The sequence below is a fragment of the Schistocerca serialis genome, chromosome 3 (genome assembly GCF_023864345.2).
Source record: "Schistocerca serialis cubense isolate TAMUIC-IGC-003099 chromosome 3, iqSchSeri2.2, whole genome shotgun sequence".
NCBI classification, from domain to species: domain Eukaryota; kingdom Metazoa; phylum Arthropoda; class Insecta; order Orthoptera; family Acrididae; genus Schistocerca; species Schistocerca serialis.
Window position 1 is genome coordinate 889,398,383 of NC_064640.1, and position 24,787 is coordinate 889,423,169.

At 37.8% G+C, this 24,787-nt stretch overlaps 1 protein-coding gene across 1 annotated transcript in view; it reads left to right on the plus strand.

The window, feature by feature from the left end:
• The window catches only part of LOC126471127 (unconventional myosin-Va), a 358,954-nt gene extending 334,996 nt beyond the window's left edge, over positions 1–23,958 (plus strand). The window contains exons 27-31 of the mRNA XM_050099213.1: positions 5,941–6,198; positions 6,389–6,523; positions 18,882–19,004; positions 21,438–21,554; positions 23,251–23,958. Coding sequence (XP_049955170.1) covers positions 5,941–6,198; positions 6,389–6,523; positions 18,882–19,004; positions 21,438–21,554; positions 23,251–23,376 — 759 coding nt within the window. The 3' untranslated portion in view covers positions 23,377–23,958. The remainder of the gene's footprint in view (positions 1–5,940; positions 6,199–6,388; positions 6,524–18,881; positions 19,005–21,437; positions 21,555–23,250) is intronic.
• Positions 23,959–24,787: the final 829 nt, after the last annotated feature.

Here is a 24,787-nt window from a genome sequence, read left to right on the forward strand (position 1 = left end):
AACCCTGTTTACAGGATGCTCATAACTGAATGAAACTGCCAGACAAGAAGTTATGTTCCTAGAGCTCTGCAGTGAGAGATTTCATTCTATATAATGAAACTCCCCTTCCTACAAGCTAAACTGAGTCAATTCTGACTCAAGGTAAAGTGCCAGCACAAAATCCAGTGGATGAGTTTAGTTAGTTGGCAGCTCGAGGCATGTAGCACACTAAACATACACAACACCAGTGTGATGACAAATCATGTCTCCTAATTGATGGCTTCACAGGGAAGAATTCATTCGGACTACCACTCTGTCAAAGCCAGGTCTACAGTGCTCCCACAGCTGCAGTGAGCATTCATACCTCCTTGGCGGAATGCATAGGACACGCCAGAGCCAATTGGCGGGTGTTAAAAATGCCAAAATGATGTGAGGGAATGGAAGTGCCACAGAGAAGATATGTGGCTTGCTAACTATCACACTTCTGAGTACACTGACCTACATTATTAGTGTATATAGTGAAACCAGTTGAAAGTTACATGATTTTGCTTGAAATTTTATCATGTCGCTTCTACATTCAACCGGAATTAGGTAGTCCTGAAAACTACTTCACTTCTGAGAAAGGCATGTACTAATCATGTATCATATCATGTATTATTGCAAATCTCAGTAGTGAGTAACTATTACAAGCAGTGAATGTGGTTTTGCTCCAGTGCTCTGCATAGATAATAATTTTGTGTGGCTAATGTGGAATTTGAACCGTGTGTCATTTCTGACGACTTCTCTCATCATTGAGAGGTGAAGGCTAAGTGAAAATGCATATTGAAACATCAGAGTTCTGACCAGGATTCGATCCTGTAACCTCTTGGTTTCCAGTCAAGTGCTTTACTGCTAGACAACAAGGCCCAACTTGCTATCTGTCACGGAGTCCAATTGGAAATGATGTTTAGAATGGGTCTGAGGGCCTATTGGTTCCTTGAGAGATCACATTTATCATTTGAAGCCTCTTTTATTTCTATGCCTCTGGTCTTCTTCATTACAATAAATTCAACTCTGATAGATATATTCATGAAAATACACATTGGTCTGGACACCAGAAAACAGTCCCTTCTGAAGAACATGTTTCATATATGGAGAATATTTGAAGAGGCTACATGTGGCTACAGAACAAAAAAGTTAAATATGCATGTTGAATTATCTTGGCATTCATCTCTAAAGCTGTATTGAATGTTTGTCTGCAAGGATTGCAAGGTGTTATTTTCAGTAAAGTTTGCAGTTATTAAATATTGTACTGATCATACTGGGCACTTTAGATGTATAGAATGCTGAGCGATGTGTTAACAGATGCATGATACCTTTAATTCTTTTTCTTGCAGCTGAAAATAGACTTTCAATATTTAAACTGGTTTCAGAACATTGCTGTAGCTATTTACCCAGGCGCAAGTGATAGACCCACATTTGGATCTGCATCAGATAATGTGAAGAAAGCAAAGTGTGTTCATAAAAGAATGATGTGCACTTTCTTTCATGAATTTGTCTTATCAGTAAAAATATGGTTGGTCAGACAGTAACTGAAGTTTTAAAAGCTAGTTTGTGCATTTCTAAACTGCTCAGAAGAGGGGTATACAGTTTACTATATACAACTTGAAAGACTGTTGGAGGAGCAGAAATAGCAGGTTTCCATGTGATCTTGTTTTATCACAACAAAGTGCCTGCTTCCACAGCAGCTAAAATGCACATATTTGCACAAGGACTTCTAAATATAAAAAAAAAAATCTCCATTTTAGCCTTAAAGCTCATACTGGATCTAATGTAATCTTTTCTTTTTTCACTGAAAGTGGAGAAAGATAACCTAAATAACAATTTTCAGTGAGATATATGATAGAGCCATCACTGTGTGTTTTGAGAGGCTATACAAGTGCAACAAACAAAAGAAGGACCAAGTGGGGTGGCGCAGAGGTTAGCACACTGGATTCGCATTAGCGAGGACGATGGTTCAAAGTTGCGTCTGACCATCCCGATTCAGGTTTTCCATGATTTCCCTAAATCACTTCATGCAGATGCCTTGATGGTCCCTTTAAAAGGGCGAGGCTGACATTGTTCCCTAATTCAAAGGACTGATGACCTCACTGTTTGGTCCCCTCCGGCAAATCGGCCAACTAACCTAAAGAAGGTGCCACACTGCAAATATGAGATAATGAGTGAAATACTGTTATTTATAGATACACTCTTCATACTTCCATATTACTGGTTGTGACTGAATGTAATCCAGACAGTATACATACAAACTTATTTAAGGAAAGTGAGAGTTGTGGTCGTGGACGATGTACACAGTATTCATTTTGGCCTAAGCCATATTCTAAATCAGCGGTTTATTCTTGGATGTACTGTCATTATGTGATCCATCAGTTAAGTGCTAGGAAATCTGACCTAATTCAACAATGATTTCTCAATGTTTTGTGACACCGAATGTACAATGTCACACCAAAAGAACTGTTTTCATTACTTGTTTCATGAAATGATGTGTTTTGGTGAGGGAAGGGAAGGGAAGGGGGGAGGTGATGAGGAAAGAAAGAGTAGGGAGTGGAAGAAGTTGTATCCCATGTTGCCACACGATTCTCTATAAAACATAATTGATGTATTATTGTAGCTTAGTGGGTAACAGAATGCAAATTGAAGGTTCCATGTTGGTGAAACATCCCTTGGGAGAGGTGGGAAGGATTTTGGACAGAAATGTTAATCATTCCAAGGTATAGTGAATGTTACCCTTGATGGAGGATGTGATTAAAGTGCTAGTCTCCATCCCCAAGAGGTCTTGTGTTCTACATGTGGCTACAGAACAAAGAAACCTCGCAATAGTTGCATCCCATGTAAATTAAATTCTGCTAGTGTATATGCCCTCAACATGTTGCTAATGTGCTATGAGGCTTTTGCATGCTCTTTGACATCATGAGTATAGTGTTTTTGGTGGCAGTCGACAAAGAACTTCATGTGAATACAGTGTAATGTGGTCTGGGGTGAGGAGCACTTCTGTGCAGGGCTAGGTTGTGATGGTGGGTCTTGGTAAGGGTGCAGGCCAATGGTAGCTCAGGAAAACAGTATCAGAAAGTAAAATATTTTATTGAGATTCATGCTAATACACTTGTAGCACTGCAGCACAGTATTCACACCCCTCTTCTCACGCATGACACAGATGACTCGTGGCACGCTGTGGTGACCAATTGTTGGCCAGGAAGTCCACTGTGATTTCTGCACCCAGAAATCCTGATGCACAAAAGCTAGTGCCCCAATCAGGCACGATGCGGCTGCTCATGGAAGGCACCAGTTGTGCGAAAGCCTGCCATAACTCCTGTAGGGGATGACAGTCTCATGGAGCAGAACTTGCCCCTGTGAGTGAAAGCATGAGGTGTCAGGTTGCCACTACCAGTGTAGCAGGGTGGTGACTGTTCTGTCTGGGTCATGAACTGCTGCCTCCCAGGGCAGGAGTCTGGCTGCTGCTGAAGTGAGCCTGGAGATTACCCACTAGTAAAAGGTGCCAAGTCAAGGGAGGGCAACTTGGTGAACAAATCCATGGCTTCTACAGTGTAGAAGCTGCTTCGACTGTACTGCAAGGGCCCAATCATACCACTGTGACCCCCCCCCCCCCCACCCAACCCCTGTAGCACACAAACAGTAGTGAGGGTACTGCACATACATCTGCTGTTGAATGTTAGCCAGCTACCTCAACCTTATACACAATTCGATAGAGTTCTCAAAATAACAAGCTTTAAGTACTTATGTCGTAATGTGGTGTAATATACACCATGCGTTTCAGGTTTTTTCTTCCATGAATGGAAGTTGTCAGTAGATCTAAAATCTCCAGCAGCAGCTGTTACTTGCTGGCTCTGTGCAATATTTTTAAATTGTACATTATGTTAGTGGCAGCATGTTTCATTGAGTGTCACAAGTATTTTTTATTTTGTTTGTGAGGGTATTCATCAAAATGTGTGTTTAAAGTTCCCCTTACTTCCTGTATCTGCAGCTTATCATAACTGCTACATTTCATTTTATTCTTCCACAAGCCAGAGAACTGGTTTGGCTTTCCAGTCAAATTTAACTTTTTGTATATCACCTGAGGTTGATACCTAACAGCTCCCACCTAGCCTATTGCCTCAAGAGACCATGCTTACAATGCACTTTGATTTTGTATCAAGGGGAAACTGCATATACTTCATGAGACACTCAAGAATTAGTGAATTCACTGCATAACAAAACCAGTTGTTGTGGATTTGTAGTAGGATGGCATATAGCGGCAGCCGATAATATTGTGTGAAGTCAAGCATCCCTTTTTCTTTAAGTAACATCTCATATTTTGAAAATATGAAATGACACACATCTAGTCAAATTACGAAGATACAAGATAGTTGCTGCTCACCATATAGTAGATATGCTGAGTTGCAGATAGGCACAACAAAAAGACTGTCAGAAAGTGAGCTTTCGGCCAACAAGGTCTTCTTCGAAATTAGACAACACGCACGCACATGCAAATGCAACACACACACACAATTTGTAGTAGGATGGCATATAGCGGCAGCCGATAATATTGTGTGAAGTCAAGCATCCCTTTTTCTTTAAGTAACATCTCATATTTTGAAAATATGAAATGACACACATCTAGTCAAATTACGAAGATACAGTATCAGAAAGTAAAATATTTTATTGAGATTCATGCTAATACACTTGTAGCACTGCAGCACAGTATTCACACCCCTCTTCTCACGCATGACACAGATGACTCGTGGCACGCTGTGGTGACCAATTGTTGGCCAGGAAGTCCACTGTGATTTCTGCACCCAGAAGTCCTGATGCACAAAAGCTAGTGCCCCAATCAGGCACGATGCGGCTGCTCATGGAAGGCACCAGTTGTGCGAAAGCCTGCCATAACTCCTGTAGTATCTCTCTCTCTCTCTCTCTCTCTCTCTCTCTCTCTCTCTCTCTCTCTCACACACACACACACACACACACACCACAGTTTCTGCAGCTGAAGCCACAGACACTGTGTGTGTGTGTGTGTGTGTGTGTGTGTGTGTGTGTGTGTGTGTGTGTAACTATCCTTTTCATAATATTGCTACATTCCATCGTGGATTTTCCGTTGTTTGAAGATATAAGATAATTTGTTGTTATGGAAATAAGGCTCCAATAAGAACGAGATGCTGACTGCCAACAATTCAGTGTGAAATTTTGCAATAGCCACAGTTGTGGTCAATTGACAACACTTGATTGTTTTTATGAAAGTGATAGGCATTTGGTTTTCTTGTTGTATTTGTGACATGTGCAAAACAATACTTAAGTTATCTACCTGAAATCTGATTACACCTAGTGACCATTGTACTCTCACAGTGTGGAACAAGCACATGGTTACGTGATACAAAGGTGCAAATTGATTCTAAGGTTACTATCTAAATGATGAAGCATGTAACTTCCCCTTAAGGTGATACCCACCCTAGCATAAGATGCGACACTCCCACTTTGCACACAGGCAGACAAACTGTTCATCAAACCTGCCTTTATTGTGATGGATTTGGAAATCACTCCCCATTTTTGAATGTGCTAAAGTACAGTGAAAGCATTGTTTGTAATGATCGTATTCACTTCATTTTTCCCATATAGGTGCTAAGAAATTTAGCAACTCAGTTTTATGAGTAATGTATACCTTAGTACATTGTTTATTCAGTTCTTTATTTACGTCTTTCTTTTTTAAATCGTTGTGTGAGCAATATTGAAAGTGAGAAATTATTCTGTTGGCCCCAGTGTGGTTTGAATATCTGTTTTTACAAGTTGGAGAAAGACAGTTTTTAAGTGTCCTACTTATATTTTGCCTTAACTCATTAATATTTTGGCCAGTTGCTTTACAAATTCATCTACAAGATATATTTAACTGTTCCCGAAATAGTGTCTAAAATAATATACATATCATTACAGAGTCTTATTGGGCACATACAAGAAAAGGTACAACCATTGGTGGTGCCAGCTATTCTTGAACATGAAGCAATAAGTGGCTTGTCAAGTCAAAAACCTAGTGGGATGAGAGGAAGAGCTGCCTCTACATCAAGAGATTCGGAGCCGTTTTTGGATGCACAGAAGTCACTGGATGCACTCCTGCAGGAACTAAATTCTATTCATAAAATTATGGGGTACCATGGTGTTGACCCAGAGCTTATTGTCCAGATATTTCGGCAGGTGAGGTACCAGATTTTCTGACAGTAAACTACACCATACTACGCTAAAATGAATATTGTTTCAATCTGGTTTTGCAAGGGAAGTATCATGTATAGATTGAAGTGTCTAGTAGTTTACAGACAAAAAGCAAAATAAAGTATCCCTGACAATGTTACCATGTTACATGAATTTGGGTGTTTTTCTTTTACAGATGTTTTACTTCATTTGTGCCAGTTCACTGAATAACCTACTTCTTCGAAAGGATTTGTGTCATTGGACTAAAGGAATGCAGATAAGATATAATCTATCACATCTTGAACAGTGGTGTCGTGACACAAGACTGCAGGTATGGGAAATGTTCTCAGTGGAATTCTTTGCATGTTACTGTTATTTGTCTTCTTTGGTTTAAATGTATGTAATTTTTACAGTAGTTTGTATGCACTACAAAATTTCAGAGCTGCCATTGTCTTTTAACAGAGAAAGGTTTAATGGAATGATTTCCTGCTCTCTGGCTGAATTTTTCAGACTTACTGTATTTTTTGAAGATTTTGTACACAGTATTATGGGCAGAATCTCCTGCCATTTTGATACAAGTTTGTGTATTTTACTGGGTCTGTATAACCCATCAATTATAGTTTGTGGATGATGGGATGATGATGATGATGATGATGATGACGGCAACGAAAGGACACTGCTGTGTTTTGAAAAGACAGCGTGTTATGGAGTAGTTTCTTATTTCAGTAATGATAATTTACTAACAAATCATGAGCTTTTTATGAATGCCATAATATTTTTAAGAAAGATTCCATTGTTTAGTGCAGGGTGACTATAAATGATTAGCAAAACATTGGGTATACATAGGCTCGTGCTTATGGAATTCATTCTATATAGCCAAATGAATTGGAATAGGGATTTACAGAAAGACAACTGTTACTTTCAATCTTATTATGTTCTAGGAAAGAAAGTTAGCCATTGTTAACTATAGCAGACAGCAGCAACGTATATGCAGCTTACACAAGCAATATTGTTTTAGATTAATATCGGGAAAAATGTAATATAGCCCAAATAATATACTGGAGAAAAATCAGTTGATGGGTCATGCTTAATAGTGTGGCTCTCAGTTACAACGAAAATATAGTACTTGTAGTTTTTACTGCATTATTAACAGGAGTGGTATTCTGATGGCCACCAATCTCTTGCCATCCATTCCATTGCAGTTTTGGGCCATCTCATTTCTTCCATTCTCACTACATGTCCAGCCCACCGGAGTCCTTGCTTTTTATCACTCCAATGATGTTAGGCTCCTTGTACAGCTTTTCTGTAAGCAGTAGTCAAATGAAAATGAAACAAATGGAAAAAAATTAAGTCATCTGTTTATTATTCCAAATTTGTCATAACTGCAAGTAAATTTATCCAACTGTGAGACAGGGTGGTAAACATCTTCATGGAAAAATGTTTGCAGTTGCCTACATTACGATTGTAGCCAGGTGTGGAGCTCTTTGTCTGAAGCAAATGGACTGCCACAGTGTGTTTCTTCAGGGCTCCAAAAATATGGGAATTCTATGGAGAGATATTGGGACAGTATGGAGGGCTTCCCAACGAAATGTCTGCAGCATAGTTGAAATAACCTAGACAGTATCTGGGAGGATATTATCCTACAGCAGAATGATCCCATCTGTCATCATTCCTGGGTGACTGGACTTGATGGCACACTTCAGTTTTTGCAAAGTGTTAAAGTACCACTGCGCATAAATTGTGGTGTCGTGTTCCAGAAAATCAGTGAGCAGTGGGTTACGGACAGAATCATTCTCTTGCAGGATAGCACTTGCCCACATCTTGCTAAGGTTGTTTAGACTACGCTGCAGAAGTTATGCTGGGATGTCTTTACACATCCATCCTGCAGTACTGACCTTTCAACATGTGGAGACCTGAACAAAGCTATTCGTGGCCATCAGTTTGCTTTGGACAAAGAGCTGCACGTCTGAATGCAATCATGTTCCATAGGCAACCAAAAAACACTTTTCTATGAAGGCACTGACTGTCTTGCCTCACAGCTGGATAAATGTGTTGTCGGTTAAGGTAATTATTTTTGAAATAATAAAGTTTACTTACTTCTTTTCCATCTTATCTCATTTTTATTTGGCTTCCCTCTATGGTTCAGTATTGTGGTGTCTTCCCCATTGTCTAGTAGTTGGTTTCCAGACCGGTCTATATTTTCCTCAAATGTAAGCAGTCAGTTAAGGTCTTGTTTTAGAGTGTTCCTGGTTAGACAACTATATAGCCTGAATACTGCTTTTCACTTCTTCTTGTGTGCATGCTATTAAGGCGTCAGCAGCAGGGGTCAGATAATCAATATTTTAATTGTTGATTTGACCATCCTGTAGTTCCTTGTTCAACTCTGGAATTACTATTTCAAGTGCCGGATTGGAAAGGACAGGTGCTAACCCATCTCTTTGTCATAATCCTGTTTTTGCTTGGGTACTTTGTAATTTTATTACCTATGACCATAACTTTTGTGTCATGTAAACATCTCTCTAAAAGTCCCACCAATTTCTTTGCTATATCAAATTCTGTCATGATTGTAATCAGATTCATTGTGTGGATACTATCATAAACCTTCTGGAAGTCTACAAAGAGGAGACATGATTCTTGGCCATTTTAGTTCACTTTCTCACATGCCTGTTTTGAGATAAGTCTGTTCTGTGGTTGTCTGTCTGAAAACCACCTTGGTATTCTCCAATATCTGTTGTCAGTGGTTTATTTTTTTTTTTTTTTTTAAGTGGACAATCTGAGGAGATCTTGTTGTAGAATTGTAGTTATGCTACATGCATATAGCTGTCATACACTGACTTACATTTATTTTTTATATATGGGGATATCGCAGCTACCTCCCATTCCTCTGTTACTGCCTCTTTTGTCTGGATTAATTCAATTAGCTAGTTGATTTTGGAACAGAGTAATTCACCTGTTTCTTTGCAATTTAGTAGATTCGTGTGGTATTAATTTCATATGGGGTTGTATTCTGAGAAACCTCAGTGCAGGTGTAAAGGATATTTTTAGTTTAAAACTGTACCAGATACATTTTCATTAAAATAACTTTGTGACTGATGTTTCATTTAGTCAAATGGTAGGGATCAGTTGCCAGCTGACCTTGGTCCTTTCTAGAGTGCCACCTGTTTCTTATTTATTTAGTCAAGTTTGTCTGTCTGCATTCCAGCAACAATGCCTCCCCCCCCCCCCCCCCCCCACACACATGTGCTTTTTCTCAACTTCATTGCAGCCTGTCTATTACAAAGTTATTTTATTCAAGTTATCGACCATATCTGCGGTTCATTCACAAACCTCATATAGACATCTGTTAAACAACAAGCTGAGGATCATTAAACTAACCACACACTGTGTAGTTATAATTATAGTGCAACCACTCAGAGGTCCACTGTGGGCTATAATTATTATATGTCAGTGAAACTTGGTAGATATTCTAATCCATTAATGCAGAACCAATTTATGCTGGAAAAAACTGGTTCAAGTTTCGTCCACCAGGTGCTAACGTGGTGCTGTGAATGCAAGAAAGATGTATAGAAATGGCTCTGTAAGTCCATGTTTGTCTAACAGTCAGCAAGTGATGATCAAAATCTACAGTTACTAAGCACTGAATGCTGGCCCTTTTTTGACTGAACCAGAGGAAGGATTCTTCCTACACACCAGTCATGGGGACCTGAAGATGGCATAATGTAGCACGGAAACTGGTTGCACAAATGAAATAATAACTGGAAATTTAGACAGCTGAAAGTGTTTTAGTTTAACGTTCTGTATAGAAATGTTTCCATTTGTAATTGATTAGGAATGGCACACGTGGGCAGAAAAGGTGAAACAAATATGAAAGACATAATGTTGATTTTATTATTACCACTGCTTAAGCAGTATGTTCAGTATGAGCACTGGAGACATTGACGAGGTGCTGTACAGTACCAGATTTGCACCTGGTGGCAAAAACTGGAACCAGTTCTTTCTTTCTTTTTTCATTTCCCCAGTGTAAATTGTTTCCACATTAATGCATTAGCATGCCTACCACATTTTTCTGCCTTAAGATAATTACAACCCACATTGGACTGCTATGTGTAGCTGAACTTCAATTATAACCACTTGGTAGTCTACTTGGTAGTCTACTTGGTAGTCTACTTGGTAGTCTACTTGGTAGTCTACTTGGTAGTCTACTTGGTAGTCTACTTGGTAGTCTACTTGGTAGTCTACTTGGTAGTCTACTTGGTAGTCTACTTGGTAGTCTACTTGGTAGTCTACTTGGTAGTCCACTTGGTAGTCCACTTGGTAGTGTATTCACTTTAACATGAGAGTTACTGTTATTAGTGTTCTTGGGTTTGGAACAAACAGCTGTAGGAATATAGCCTCCAGATGAATTCATAAAATGATATTCAACTTCTCAAGTAATACAGTATGAAGTATATTGGAAATATAATTACCCTATAATTACGTTAGAATATTCTTGCGCTCTCTCTCTCTCTCTCTCTCTCTCTCTCTCTCTCTCTCTCTCTCTCTCCCCCCCCCCCCCCCCCCCCCCATAAAAAAAAAAAAAAAAAAAAAAACTTTTGTATCAGGATCAGGTGTAGAACATACAATGTTTTAATAATTGTTTCATTTACAATGTGCTTTACTGATTTCTTGTGGTAGTTGCTCAGCCACCACGCCATTAACCTGGAGGTAAATAGTGTTCTACGGTGTTAACCCATTTGAATTGGTTCAAGAATGTGTGGCATCACTTCCCCATTTGTTCTCCCTATATATACAATGCAAATCATTTACTGTTCCCACCCCAATTTATTTCATTCAAAAGAATGAGTTTCTACACAAATCAGTTGCTCCTGTCGAACAACAATGCTTACTGTCCTTTTCAGTGAGTATTAGCTCACTGTTGACATTGGCAGTTCCAAGGTGTCCTCAATATGAAGTGAAATTATTTGAAGCTTAAAAGTGCTGCAGTGTGGTCACAATGTGCTAGTTCCTTGATGCAGTTATCTTGCACAGAATTAACTCTTGAAGTTAACAATATACGATAGAAAGTACAGACACATGGTACTAAGAGAAGAATTGATATTAAGGTTTGAGAAAAGATTCTCTGTCACCACAAAACTTCATATTTCTTGCCTCATGGAATTTGTTTTACAGATTTTGTTCAAACAAACATTTGGTGCACCTTTTTATCATTAAAATATGTATTGGAATATAAATGACAGCGAATATGGTGCGAAAAGTGAATGTGCACCATTAATTTTCTGGTGAAGAATTAAACAAAAGCCAGTTAAACTGCCGAATACTGCAGCTTTTCCAACTTCAAAAACCAGACGTATGGAAATTAAATTGAGCACAATTATAAATAATATTTCCTGGACTATCAATTTGGAAGCATTGTATGGCAGCTAATTTCACTGATGTTAGTGTTATGTGTAAAATTCATGGTTGTTTCACACTTTCAGGCCCACTGTCCATTTGAAATCTAATTTGCCCGGCATTAAGTATGTGGGTGTTCAGCAATATATTCTGTTTACAGAAAGGTTAAGTAGGGGAGTATATCCTTCAGAATTTCACATGTGTTTAACAAGGGACCAATTACAAAAATTATAAGCAGACCAAAAATTCTAAAACAGGCAACCCCCCCCCCCCCCCCCCCACACACACACACACAGATGAATCGGACTTTAGCAACATGATCTTGTTAATCAGCACCTTGACATTATTATACTTAATTTGAGTATAGCTAGTCAAAGAGCTTTTTGTGACCTGAATGAGAGGCGATTTGGCTTTCACAAAGTGAGGTAACTGAAAGATGCAACAAATTGAGCAGTTAAAAGTTGTCAGTCTTCTTCCTGAAGGTATGTGGATGGTGTCATGGTGGAGATCACTTGTGTCTTCGACAACTTGTGGTCCCTAAGTTCTGTCTTGTAGATGAATATGTGTTTGGGGCCAATGTAAAAGTCATTTTTAATGACTGAGAATCCAGGTTGTGATTATGCTGCATTGTCTGCGAAAGAATGACTCGTATGTTCTGTAGGGATATAAGTGTAGAGTCCTTACTAATGAGACTAAAAAAATGGAAATATCTGTGCTGGAGGGGATAGCTTATACAAGTGATATCCTGCTTCTTGATGGGAAGTTGAATTAACTTCCTGAGTGCCTGCTTCTGTTGTTCGTTCATTCACAAACCAGTTTTTGGCATTCTGTGTCATCATCAGGTGACTACTGAATGTTGTAACTACAAATAAAATGATGTGTATCTACACCAATATTATTGCATACTTATATGAAAATTGTTAAATTTAACAAGAAAATAAGAAATCTGTTTTACTATTGTAATCTAAAATTTGTGTAACTCAACCTTAAATTAATGTAGATAAACAAGGGAATTGTGTCCAGTCATTTAAAACTGTGCTGGTGTTCTGTGCCGTGTTCATTGGTTTAAGATGTTTCCAGTAGTGCCAGATTCCTACTTTTCGTAACAATATGTAAAATGTCACAATGTAAAGCATATGCATGGTTTTCTCTTAAAAGATGTTCTGAAGATGTCTTCACTTGATGCCAGCTGCTCCTGTGTTCCGACAAACTAATTACAACATGTTTACCTGTCTAACCACTGCATACCTTACCACTGTCTTTGCTGGTGATTTTGTACACATTACTTTGTGTGTAAGGTTTTCTTTTTATTGAATACTAATTTAGCTGTGTTGTAAAACTTATGTCTTTAGTTAACAGATCAACCTTTTTTTTTTTTTTTTTTTTTTTTTTTCAAGGGTCTCTAAAAAGTTAGTTACCAACATACTGGGTAGTGCACCAGTTACTCTAACGGGATGACCTGTTTCTGTTGAACAACGTAGAGAAATGGAGTAGTTTTATGCAATTTTCTTTTTTGTATAATGTTATCTGTTGGGTGAGAGGTAGAACCATTACTGAACTTGATAAGTTGTACATGGCCTGAAAGGAGTATTTAGATAATTGAAACAGATATGAAACCGGAAAGCCACATGCTTGTAGGTGCTAGCAGCTTATAAGTATTATGGTATCAGGAACCGTATTTTTGTGAAAATGCTTAATCTGTCTTTCTTGTAGTATTATGTATAGTAAAACCATTTTTAATTTCCCATATTTTACGTTTTCCTGCTTTTTACATTCATTTCTGTCGGTTCTAACACACATCCTGTTCTGTCAGTATAGTGCTTTCCCGTCAGTAACGATTCCGTGTCACAACATTTCCTGCGTTTTAAGTTTTCTTTGGTATCATCACGACCTTTAACATTGATTTTCATATATATTTCTGCAAACAGTGCATCGTATTCATGCCAAGTAAGCCTTGTAAGAAAGCAGAAAATGCAGACCATACACAAAGTTATTGATAATGTAATATGGAATTAGTGTGGTATGCAAGATTTTTGTTATTGGGCCATTGCCACCTGTATTATTGGTTCACAGTGTTTGGAAGGGTGGGAAAGGATGCTGAGTCACTGCCTGTGTGATAACCCTTGTCTGTCATTAGTGTGTCTATTAGCAACCTTCGTTCTGCTCATGTGTTGTGTTACAACTACTTTAATATAATTTCACAGTTTCGCAAATAAATGCTACTTTTGAAGTCGGCTGTCTCTGTTATGGACTTTCATAGATCATTATTACTTCCACAAGTAATATGCAAATCTGTACTCGGTGCTCAGTCTTGGGCTGGTATGAGCTGATGTAAAGGATGTAAACCATTGTCCTAAAGATGCTCCATAACATGACAATTTCTGCCCTCTTTCTCACCCAGGATGTCCCTGTACTGAGTGACCTCCATGTCGTCAACAAGCTGTAGATTTCGTGCCTATTGTTCTCTATTTATGAAGATTGCCAACGTAGTGTTTTAATCAATATTGTGTTACAAGCATTATTTACCATAATGTCGTCATGGTTACCAACAATAAGACTCACATTAGAACACAAATATCCTTTTAATATGGTTCCACGAAAGACTTTTGCTTCCATGTGTTGTTGACATCATAGGACATGATCGGAAGGAAGAGGAAAACCTGCATGTACTTGTGTGCGTGTGTGCGTGTGTGTGTGTGTGTGTGTGTGTGTGTGTGTGTGTGTGTGTGTGTGAATATTACCTTTCCTGAGTCTCTCTGAAAACAGGTTTTAAATTCCCTTCCGTGGCACTTGCTTGCTGTAGCTTTGCCTTGAAAATGGTAGGGTGTGCCACGAAAATGGGTCGTTTAGTATTCTTCCCTGTATTCGGGTTCCACATAAAACAGGAAAGTTGTAATTATGGTGTACTGGCTTATGATTGTGATACTGTTAGAGAATCTGAATTGTCTGAAACTTTCTAATCCCACCCATCCACAGATTAAAACTATGAGGAATACTGTCATTGAAGAAACTATATTCACAGGTCCAGCAGCTGGAGAGGTCTCTCTCATACCCCATATATTAATGATCCCAACCGATTTACCCACTCATTTTAAGCAACTTTAATTCCCATTTCAGAATTTGTTTGCAATATCAGTAAATAAGGCTCAAGGCCAGAGAGAGAGGGGAAGAGGATGTGGACAGGGTAGGGGTGGGATGGAGAGAGGTGCGAGGAGGAGGCAAGGACATATATCCAATTCCAATACATATTTAGCAATGGGGCTGCATTGCCAGGTTGGCTAGTAATAAATAAAAGCAAAACTGAGCCTATGTACTTCGTCTCCATGAAACAAGTGAAGAAGTAAATTAATATGAAACTGTCAGATGACTAGGAGTTTTTTGGGACCCACAACTGAAAATGGATGCAAAAAGAGCAGTTGTGCCATAAGTTATCAGGAGTCATTTAGTGATTTACTTGCTATGCAAATTAAAACCCTATATCAGGAGGAAACAGCTTCAGTCTTCAAATTATGCTTTCTTCCACCCTTACTTAACTTAAGGAAATATTCAATGAGGCATTTCTTCTGGTGCAACAAAAACAATGTTTATGTAGCAAGAACAAGCAATGAAAACATCTACAGGCACTCTAAATAGTGTCTCATGTCAGCCACATTTCAAAGGACTAAAAATAATAATCGTATCTTTCCTCTGTATTAATAGCGTGTCTCCAGTCACTGAAAAAGTAGCAAGAAGCTTTAACTTGGAGAAGTTCTATCTGCTGTTACAGAACAAGGAACAGAAAGAATATAGATAGAGTTAGTCGGAAAATTGGTGCATATTGGTGTAAAGCTGCATAATAAACTACCCTTCACAGTGAAAGGCCAATTGTACAATTCTTTTGAGATGTAGCTACAGAACCTAATTACAAACAGCTGTGATTATGAGGTAGAATAATTCGGTAATATGTGTTATACTAAACCAAACATGTAATTTTTAATGTAAATTCTAAATGTAATATGCAGTTTTTAATGTGAATCTTAGTATTGTATGATTCACATATGCGGTTACCACATCACATATTGTGGACATGATCAGTAGTCAGTGAATGAAAAATATGGTAAGAAAAGTAGAAAAGTGACATTACTGAAAATAGTTAAAATTTAGCTGACATTCTATTTCTTGCGTTTGATTTTAAGTGACTAAAGACAATTTACTTTTTCACCCATGTTAAATTACGGTTCAGTTATGCAAGTGTTAGATTATAATAATAAAATCAGTCTATTATTATTTTTCATTAAATGTAACACTTTCCAGACAATATAAATATGTAATATTTTTCTTTGAAAACAGTTTGTGGTAGATTATGTGTCTTTTGAGTGTGTGTCCATATTATTATACAGGGTGTTACAAAAAGGTACGGCCAAACTTTCAGGAAACATTCCCCACACACAAATAAAGAAAAGATGCTATGTGGACATGTGTCCGGAAACTCTTAATTTCCATGTTAGAGCTCATTTTAGTGTCGTCAGTATGTACTGTACTTCCTCGATTCACTGCCATGATTTCATACGGCATACTCTACCTGTGCTGCTAGAACATGTGCCTTTACAAGTACAACACAACATGTGGTTCATGCACGATGGAGCTCCTGCACATTTCAGTCGAAGTGTTCGTACGCTTCTCAACAACAGATTCGGTGACTGATGGATTGGTAGAGGTGGACCAATTCCATGGCCGCCACGCTCTCCTGACCTCAACCCTCTTGACTTTCATTTATGGGGGCATTTGAAAGCTCTTGTCTACGCAACCCGGTACCAAATGTAGAGACTCTTCGTGCTCATATTGTGGATGGCTGTGATACAATATGCCATTCTCCAGGGCTGCATCAGGGCATCAGGGATTCCATGCGACGGAGGGTGGATGCATGTATCCTCGCTAACGGAGGACATTTCCTAACAAAGTGTTTGAAGTCACGCTGGTACGTTCTGTTGCTGTGTGTTTCCATTCCATGATTAATGTGATTTGAAGAGAAGTAATAAAATGAGCTCTAACATGGAAAGTAAGCGTTTCCGGACACATGTCCACATAACATATTTTATTTCTTTGTGTGTGAGGAATGTTTCCTGAAAGTTTGGCCATACCTTTTTGTAACACCCTGTATAAATGGAATGTCGCTTGACCTGCGGTTGTAGCAACTAGTTGTCAACAAACAATGAGTTATGAGACTGGAAACTGGTTTGTTATCAGATAAATGGTTCTGAACAGAACATGACAAAAATATCAAAAAGGAATTACTTTCCTTAATGTCTGTTACAGGCAGAGAATTCAGTTACTTAGAAAAGGAATTGAATTGGAGTGACACAAGAAAGATGTGCTTACAGTAAAAGGGAAAAAAAAGACATTTGGCAGACTAGATAGAATACTTTTAGTGCTGGAAGAAGGGCATATAATGTGTTTCACGTATTAAAGAAAGATTGAAATTAAAATATTTTCAGTTAGCCAGAGGTCTCGTACATTTCATTATAGCACACAGCCCATATCTTGCAACCCAGAAGTGGATGGGGTTGGTTGGTTAAATACTCTGTAAATCATATGAATCATATCATTTATCAAAATAATGTAAAATGGGGCAGTTTACAGGATATGTATACAATATTAGTGTCAAGATTTAATTAATATATTCTTTTATGCAACTACACTTAAGAACTGTGGTTTTTATTCCTTCAATGATGAGCCAAAACATTATGACCACTGCCCACTTCGAGACTGTGGCTACATAATGCTGAAAAGAAAGTGTATAAGTGGAGCAGAGATGAATGGGAAATCGTTATAGCAATGACATGGACTGATGCGGGAAATCCACTGGCATAAGCAACTTTGGCATAGGGTAGACTGTTACAGCCCACCACCTAACAACAAGCATCCCAGAAATGGTGAAGCAGATGGGTTGTTAGTGCTCTAATGTCATGAGCATCTGTGGAAAATGTGTGAAGAATGATCAGACCACAGTCAGGCAACAAAGTGTTGGACATCTACGTCTCATCGCAGATCGTGGAGCTCAGATGCTTGCCTGTTTTGTAAAGCTGGATAGGCAGGATCCGACAACAGACTACAGTGCTGGTACAGGGATGAGTGTTTTGGAGCATAACACTCAGTGTACAGTGTTAGCTCATTTCAAAGGATCACTGGTATTGGTAAATACCAGTGTTTCATGAATTATCAATATATATTATCTTCTTTATTGTCGTATCAATGTTGTATTAGCAATACTAATTGGATTTTTGTTCTACTGAGTCTATTCAACAGGAATATCTAAAAAATGGTGATTTCTTACATTCAGTACCCAGTAAAAATATGTAGCAAATATAATTATGAAAGCTCAGTATGTTGAGGAAATACAGGGACAATATAATAGTGATATCAAAATATTGACAATATAATAGCATTGTACGAATATCAGTATTATTTCCACAGAACATAGATATTTCTAATGTATTGATATGTCATCTCTAGCCATTCATTTCAGTAAGTAGAAATTACTGTACTATGATCAGCCTTAACAAAAGTATTCATATATGAACAGCAGTTTCCTGCTATTCATTAGTTTCAGTGATTTACTGATAGAGTAAGTGAACTTATGTATGCCTGCAGGGAATGGGAAGAGTTTTATAGTAGAAAAGCCTTCATCTGTTGGGGAACCCCATTGCAGATTTGTGTTACAGTGCTGCACACTTCTCTGAACAGTAGTCAAGGATGACCCTGGGACATAAAAATTGTTCATCTGTTTTGTGCACACTGAGTTTCACATAGGACCAATCCTAAATTTTCTGCCCCTCAGCCATGATTTCATTTTTGATCCTTTCACTTTATCACAAGTGTTGCATTCTTGAATGGCTCGCTGTTCACAGAACATTAAAACTCAAAACAAAATTGGATGGCAAACAGCTCTTTCTTTTTACCAGTATTCCATAAGTTGTTGTATAAAATGGGTCATTACATTATCACCACTGGAAGTTCACTTAGTGAAGTGAGGAATAACTCAATTAAAATATTAGTACCAATTTTTTATAAATGGAAAATTTAAGATTCCATGTGTGGACATATATTCAATTTTGCTGTCCAACACAGACTAAAACATAGTGTTTGGAGTTCTCTTAATAATTTTAAATGAAGCAATGTTCATTGTTTCAGAATAAGACTTTGTTTTTAGCTTTACATATACTCTAAACATAATGGAAAATAATTTATATGTTGTCTTAGTATCTTGTTTTTAGTTAATTTTTATAGATCAGTATAGTTAATTAGCACATTTGTTCCAGGATACCAATGTGCCAGATACTTTACAGCCTATAATTCAGGCTGCCCACTTGCTACAGGCTCGTAAACTGGATGAGGATGTTCAGAGTGTCTGTGATATGTGTGATAAACTTTCAATGTTTCAGGTATGTATCAAAAATTAATTGTATCATAGTTTTAAATTGGTGTCATTTGTAATAGAATTCTTAAATTGTAAACATTACTTCTAGAGTTCCCATTGTGATATTTAGGTAAAGCTTTCATGTTAAAAATTGATTTGGATACTGTAAGAGCTATGAAGGAACATGTTCGTTAAGACTCATGAGCTATAGTTGTATTTTGATTCAAGTAGTAACCATTTATAGTGACTCATTTGAGTATTATACAGGGTTTTTCTGTAAGAGCATGCAAAACTGTAACGGGACATAGAGAATGCTCCACTGAACAACTTGAGTTAGGGAACTGGGGGTCAGAGAAGCCAGCTTAAGGAGATATGGGAGTAAACTTGTCTATAGCTTTGTCTAACATTACTGTTTTCCAGCTTATTTACAACTAACATGTGTAGATGTTTACTCGTACTGTGCTGTTTATCTACATGCGCATTTATTCCTGCAAGGAAACAAGGACGACGTGCCTGATTACTAGGAAGTCATCATGCAGATTTTGTTTACTTTACTTATCCGTAAGATGGCTCTGATGCATTGTATTTACATTGTCCCATGACAGAATGGACTATGAACCAATGACAGACCTGTTCATTACTCAGTGCTATTCAGAGACACACACAGTACAATACAATGGAGCAGTACAGGTACAGTTTTGCAGAGCTCACTGACATGCATCTTGTCGATGGGGGAGCACGTTTCAGTGGTCTCACTGCTGAGAGGCTGTATGAGGAATGATTTCCTAACAGTCATCAGTAATGATGAGTTTTTAGTTCCCTCTATTGACTAATGTGGGAGACTGGTTCATTAGAAAGAAGAACCGAGGGACCTGGCAAGATGAGGCCCACTCGCACACGCAATTTTGAAGAGGAGGTGCTGGAATGTGTTATGGTAGACCCCTTTAAAAGTACTTGTTGTATTGATCGTTAAATGTGCACTGCACATACTAGCATGTGGCGAGTACTCCACTAGTGTTTAATTAAAATTGCAGCATTAGACTTTTCCTTTATATATTATTGCAAAGACGTTATTTCATAAACAAACCAATGTTGTAAACTATGAATAAACCCATCAGGGTTGCATTTTTGTTAATGCATTGGCCTTATATACAGGAGAATGGAGACTGTAATCCTCATCTAGTCACCTTGATTTAGGTTTTATGTGGTTTCAATAAATTTCTTCAAGCAAATATCAGGATTGTTTCAACTAAAAGATTCTAGACAACTACCTGTCCTGCACATATCAAACTAGATCTGTAACTATGTAAGAGGATGTATATAATTATGTATTTTTGGTCTTTAACTGTAATACTAGGAATTGCATTAAATCAGTTGCTGCTGTTGCTGTTGCTACTACATGGGCCATGTGTTTGGGAGTCAGCACTCCTGCTCCATGGGGCTTTGTTGGAACAGCCCTAGCTAGAAGTGGATATTAAGTGATAATTTATACACTGTGGTGTTGCCTGGCAAATAATCGTCTTGTATTACTGCTGCAGTTTCAATGGGTTACTTTACCAGTCAGTCTTTTTAAGTTTTCCCCCTCCTCCTCCCCCTCCTCCCCCCCCCCTTTCATCACTCTTTTAAGTGATTTGATGCAGCCCATGATGGCTCCCTCCACTGTGCCAACCTCTTCATCTTACACTCAACATCCTAAACTATTTTTTGGTTATATCTGTAACAGTATCCCCTGAAGTTGAAGATTTTGCTCTCTATGGCTCCCACCAGTACCATGGAAGTTACTCCATGTCCTATCATCCAGCCCCTTCTTCAGATCATTGCTTTCCAGATACTTCTTTCCTCACTATTTCTGCAGAGAACCACTATTTATTTTCTTATGAATCCATTTAATTTTCAGTATTCTTCTGTAACACCACATTTCAAATGCTTTGATTCTCTTTTCTTCAGATTTTCCCACAGCAACTGACTCATTTCTATACTATGGAGTACTCCAGACATACATTGTCAGAAATTTCTTATCCAGTTAAGGATTATGGTTGATGTTATTAAACTTCTTTGAGTGAGGAACGCTCTCCATATCTGTTCTAATCTGCTTCTTGCATCCTTTTTGCTTTGCCCATCATGTGTTATTTTGCTTATAAGCTCCAAATTTGATAAGAAGTTTTATTGCATGCCTTGTTTCTGCTAGTCCACATTACTTTCATCTCACTTTAGTACATCATTTTTTATGCAAGATTATGTGATGGAATATGTCCCAGTTTTTTCTGTCCCCATTTCATCATATACTACAGAGAGAATAAAGTTGACACCCTTAGAGAACTCAGTATTTCAGTACATAATTCCTATAAAAGCCTTGCAAATATATTGTAGTAGTATAGTTACTAGTTGATTGAATATCTCTGCTATAATTATAGTGCATTATGTTTTCTAGGATTCTAACTGTTACACATGATTTCAGATAATCAAAATACTCAATCTGTATACAACCATAGATGAATTTGAAGAGCGTGTTCCTGTCAGCTTTATTCGCAAGATACAGGCAAAGCTCCAGGAAAGGAATGAACCTCAGGAACAGGTATGGGAAAATGAACAAATTGTGGCTCTCACAGTATTTTGTAACATACGTAAGTTCGTATAGACATTATTGAGAGTCCATAAACTTTTTTTTTTAAGAATTTCGTCGTGCTAACAGCAAAAATCAAGATGAAATCCTCCAAAAAATTTATAGAAGCTATGGACCCATTCTACAAGAAAATGTTAAATTTTATACACTGCCAGTGAGATATTACAATTAGCCTTCTTAATTTTATTATTTTCATCAGCATTGATGCTTTTGTAGTTAATTGAAAAATTAATCAGTCCTGAACAGCTATTTGAGAGCAGTGTTCCATTACCTGAGAAACCTTCTCAGTAGCTATGATTGTAATATCTCCCACAGTTTTATCCTTCGCCTATATCAGGTTACCTTCCATTAGGAATGTGGGGGCACTCGGCAACTGTTACGCAATTTATAATTTATTTATTTGTTTTTTGCAGGTTTTGTTATGCAAATCCAGATTTCGGCTAGTGCCTAGCCATTATTAATGCACTATATCTTAATCAAATGGTTCAAATGGCTCTGAGCACTATGGGACTTAACATCTATGGTCATCAGTCCCCTAGAATTTAGAACTACTTAAACCTAACTAACCTAAGGACATCACACACATCCATGCCCGAGGCAGGATTCGAACCTGCGACCGTAGCAGTCACGCGGTTCCAGACTGAGCGCCTAGAATATATCTTAATCTCGATGCATATTAGTTCCCTGTAGTTCGGGTGTCAGTCACAGTTCTTTGAATACTATGCTAGGAAACAAACATGATTGCATTACATTAAGAATGGCATACAAAAGTTGATGTACATCTATTGAAACATTAAAACTGGAGCAATTGGCATTCAGTTCGGTTTGTTGTTATGGGATTTAACAGATATACATAAAAATACAAAGAATACTCTTCAGTGTGAATAGTTACTGTACAGTGGTTTTTAAAGATAACATAACTGTTGAAACTTCCTGCCACATTAAAACTGTGTGCTGGACTGAGACTTGAACACAGGACCTTTGCTTTTCGTGGGGAAAATGCTCTACCAGCTGAACTACACAAGCACGACTCGCGTTCTGACCTTACAGCTTTACTTCCGCCAGCACCTCATCTCCTACCTTACAGACTGCACAGAAATTCTCCCATACAACTTGCAGGACTAAGAATGCTAGTCCCGCAAGCTTGGCAGGAGACTTTTTGTGAAGTTTGGAAGGTAGGAGATGATGTACTAGCAGTGACAGAATAAAGCTGTGAAGTCGGGTTGTAAGCCGTACTTTGGTAACTCAGTTGGTAGAGCACTTACGCATGAAAGGCAAAGGTCCTGCGTTCAAGTCTCGGTCTAACACACACTTTTAATGTGCCAGGAAATTTCGTATCAGCACACACTCCACTGCAGAATGAAATTTCATTCTGGAAATGTAATTGTTTCCTGTGACGTGCTGTGTGGTGGTCAGGACAGGTTTCTGTTAAAAAAAAAAAAAAAAAAAAAGGGTAGTCATTTTGTGTGTTAATTCAGGACCTGAGGGCAAAGCTTTTTAAAATGTATCAAATGAGCACACATGCGAGACCATAAACATAGTGGTTAACAAGCATGTTTTTACATTATTTTGTTTGCTACAGGCTTTAAAAAATCAGTAAGTCTTTGCTTGAGTTAACATTATTTATGTAACTTTGTTGCTTTTGCAGGCTACGTTACTGATGGACACAAAATTCACATTCCCAGTAAGATTTCCTTTCAATCCGTCAAACATCAGGCTCGAAGATATAGAAGTACCAGAGGTGCTGAATCTACCTATGCTGAAGAAAGCTTAAACTAGAGAGAGTAGAGTTCATCAGGAAAACAGAAATGTACCATGTTAAAAGGTTTACAGTTATTTCCTTCTGACTGTCTGGGTTTTGAAGTAATAAACATACAAATTGTAATGGGTTACTAAATTTAGTGTTACAGTCATTAGCAGCCTATAAATTTAAACTTGTTTATTGCTTCATTCTAACGTGCATTTCATTCTTATTATATTGTTGTATTGTGAATCTGGGTAAAATGCCAGGTTGCTTACATGTTTTTTTATTTATTAAATATATTGTACATGAGATATTTTGCTATAATTATTTAAAGTGTTTCTAATATTTATTTTTATTTAACTTACTCATTTTCAATGAGTGTACTGTCCATATGTATTTTGTTCCTTTGTTATTTTTGTACTGTGGGAGGTGGACAATGGGGAGTGTGTCATGTACATAATTCACTTTGATGTAGTAGTGAGTACGTACTTAACATTGTACATACAGCTTTTGTTGAGATGGGTGGTGTGTGTGTGTGTGTGTGTGTGTGTGTGTGTGTGTGTGTGTGTGTGTGTGTGTGAGAGAGAGAGAGAGAGAGAGAGAGAGAGAGAGATGCACTAGAGCTGCTGTGAAAAAGTATTACTTGTAGAAATTACTTTGCTATTGTAAAAAAAATTCTTAATGTTCTATGGTGCAGAGTTTTCCATAAGTTGTGAGTGTAGCATGTAAAATGTCGTCCATCCTGTGTTTGTTCTGAATATCAAACACTACTGCTTTGTATAATGTCCTAATTCATTGTCAACAACAAATATTTGAAAATGTAACAACACATGTTATCGTGCTACATTCATTTGTTTACCTGTAACACAGTCATTTCCCTCCAGTATCTGTGAAAGCAAAACTTTATTCCATAAGTCAAATGATGTGTGTGTATTATGTGGAGCAGTGTTTTAATCATTTTTACTGTTCCACAGTGATGGGACACTTAAATGTCCTGTCACTGCTAGACTGTTCTTCTTTTTTGTTACAGTTTCTTTAGGAAAAATAGGAATCGTGGGTCATAGCAATAAAAACTTTCCATTTGAGAGATGACCAACTATGAAGAAATTGAAATAATTAAAATACAATCACTTTTCTTGCAAGCAGTTTAGGTTTGTTTCACCTTCACACTTTCGTGTAATATGAAGGAGGAAATAAACTTCCACTATATTCTTTGCATCCTGTTTCTCACAGTCATCATCATCATCATCATCATCATCATCATCATCATCATCATCATCTGTTCCTCACTAGCCCTTATGTAAGTAATATTTCCTTCTGCTAATTTCAAGATGAAATTTTTTTAAGTGGCAGGCATTCCTCAGTGTTGGCCAACCAGCTATCTATTATAATCTAGTCCACATAATTAATCTTAAATGTAAATTTGTATTTACAGTACCCA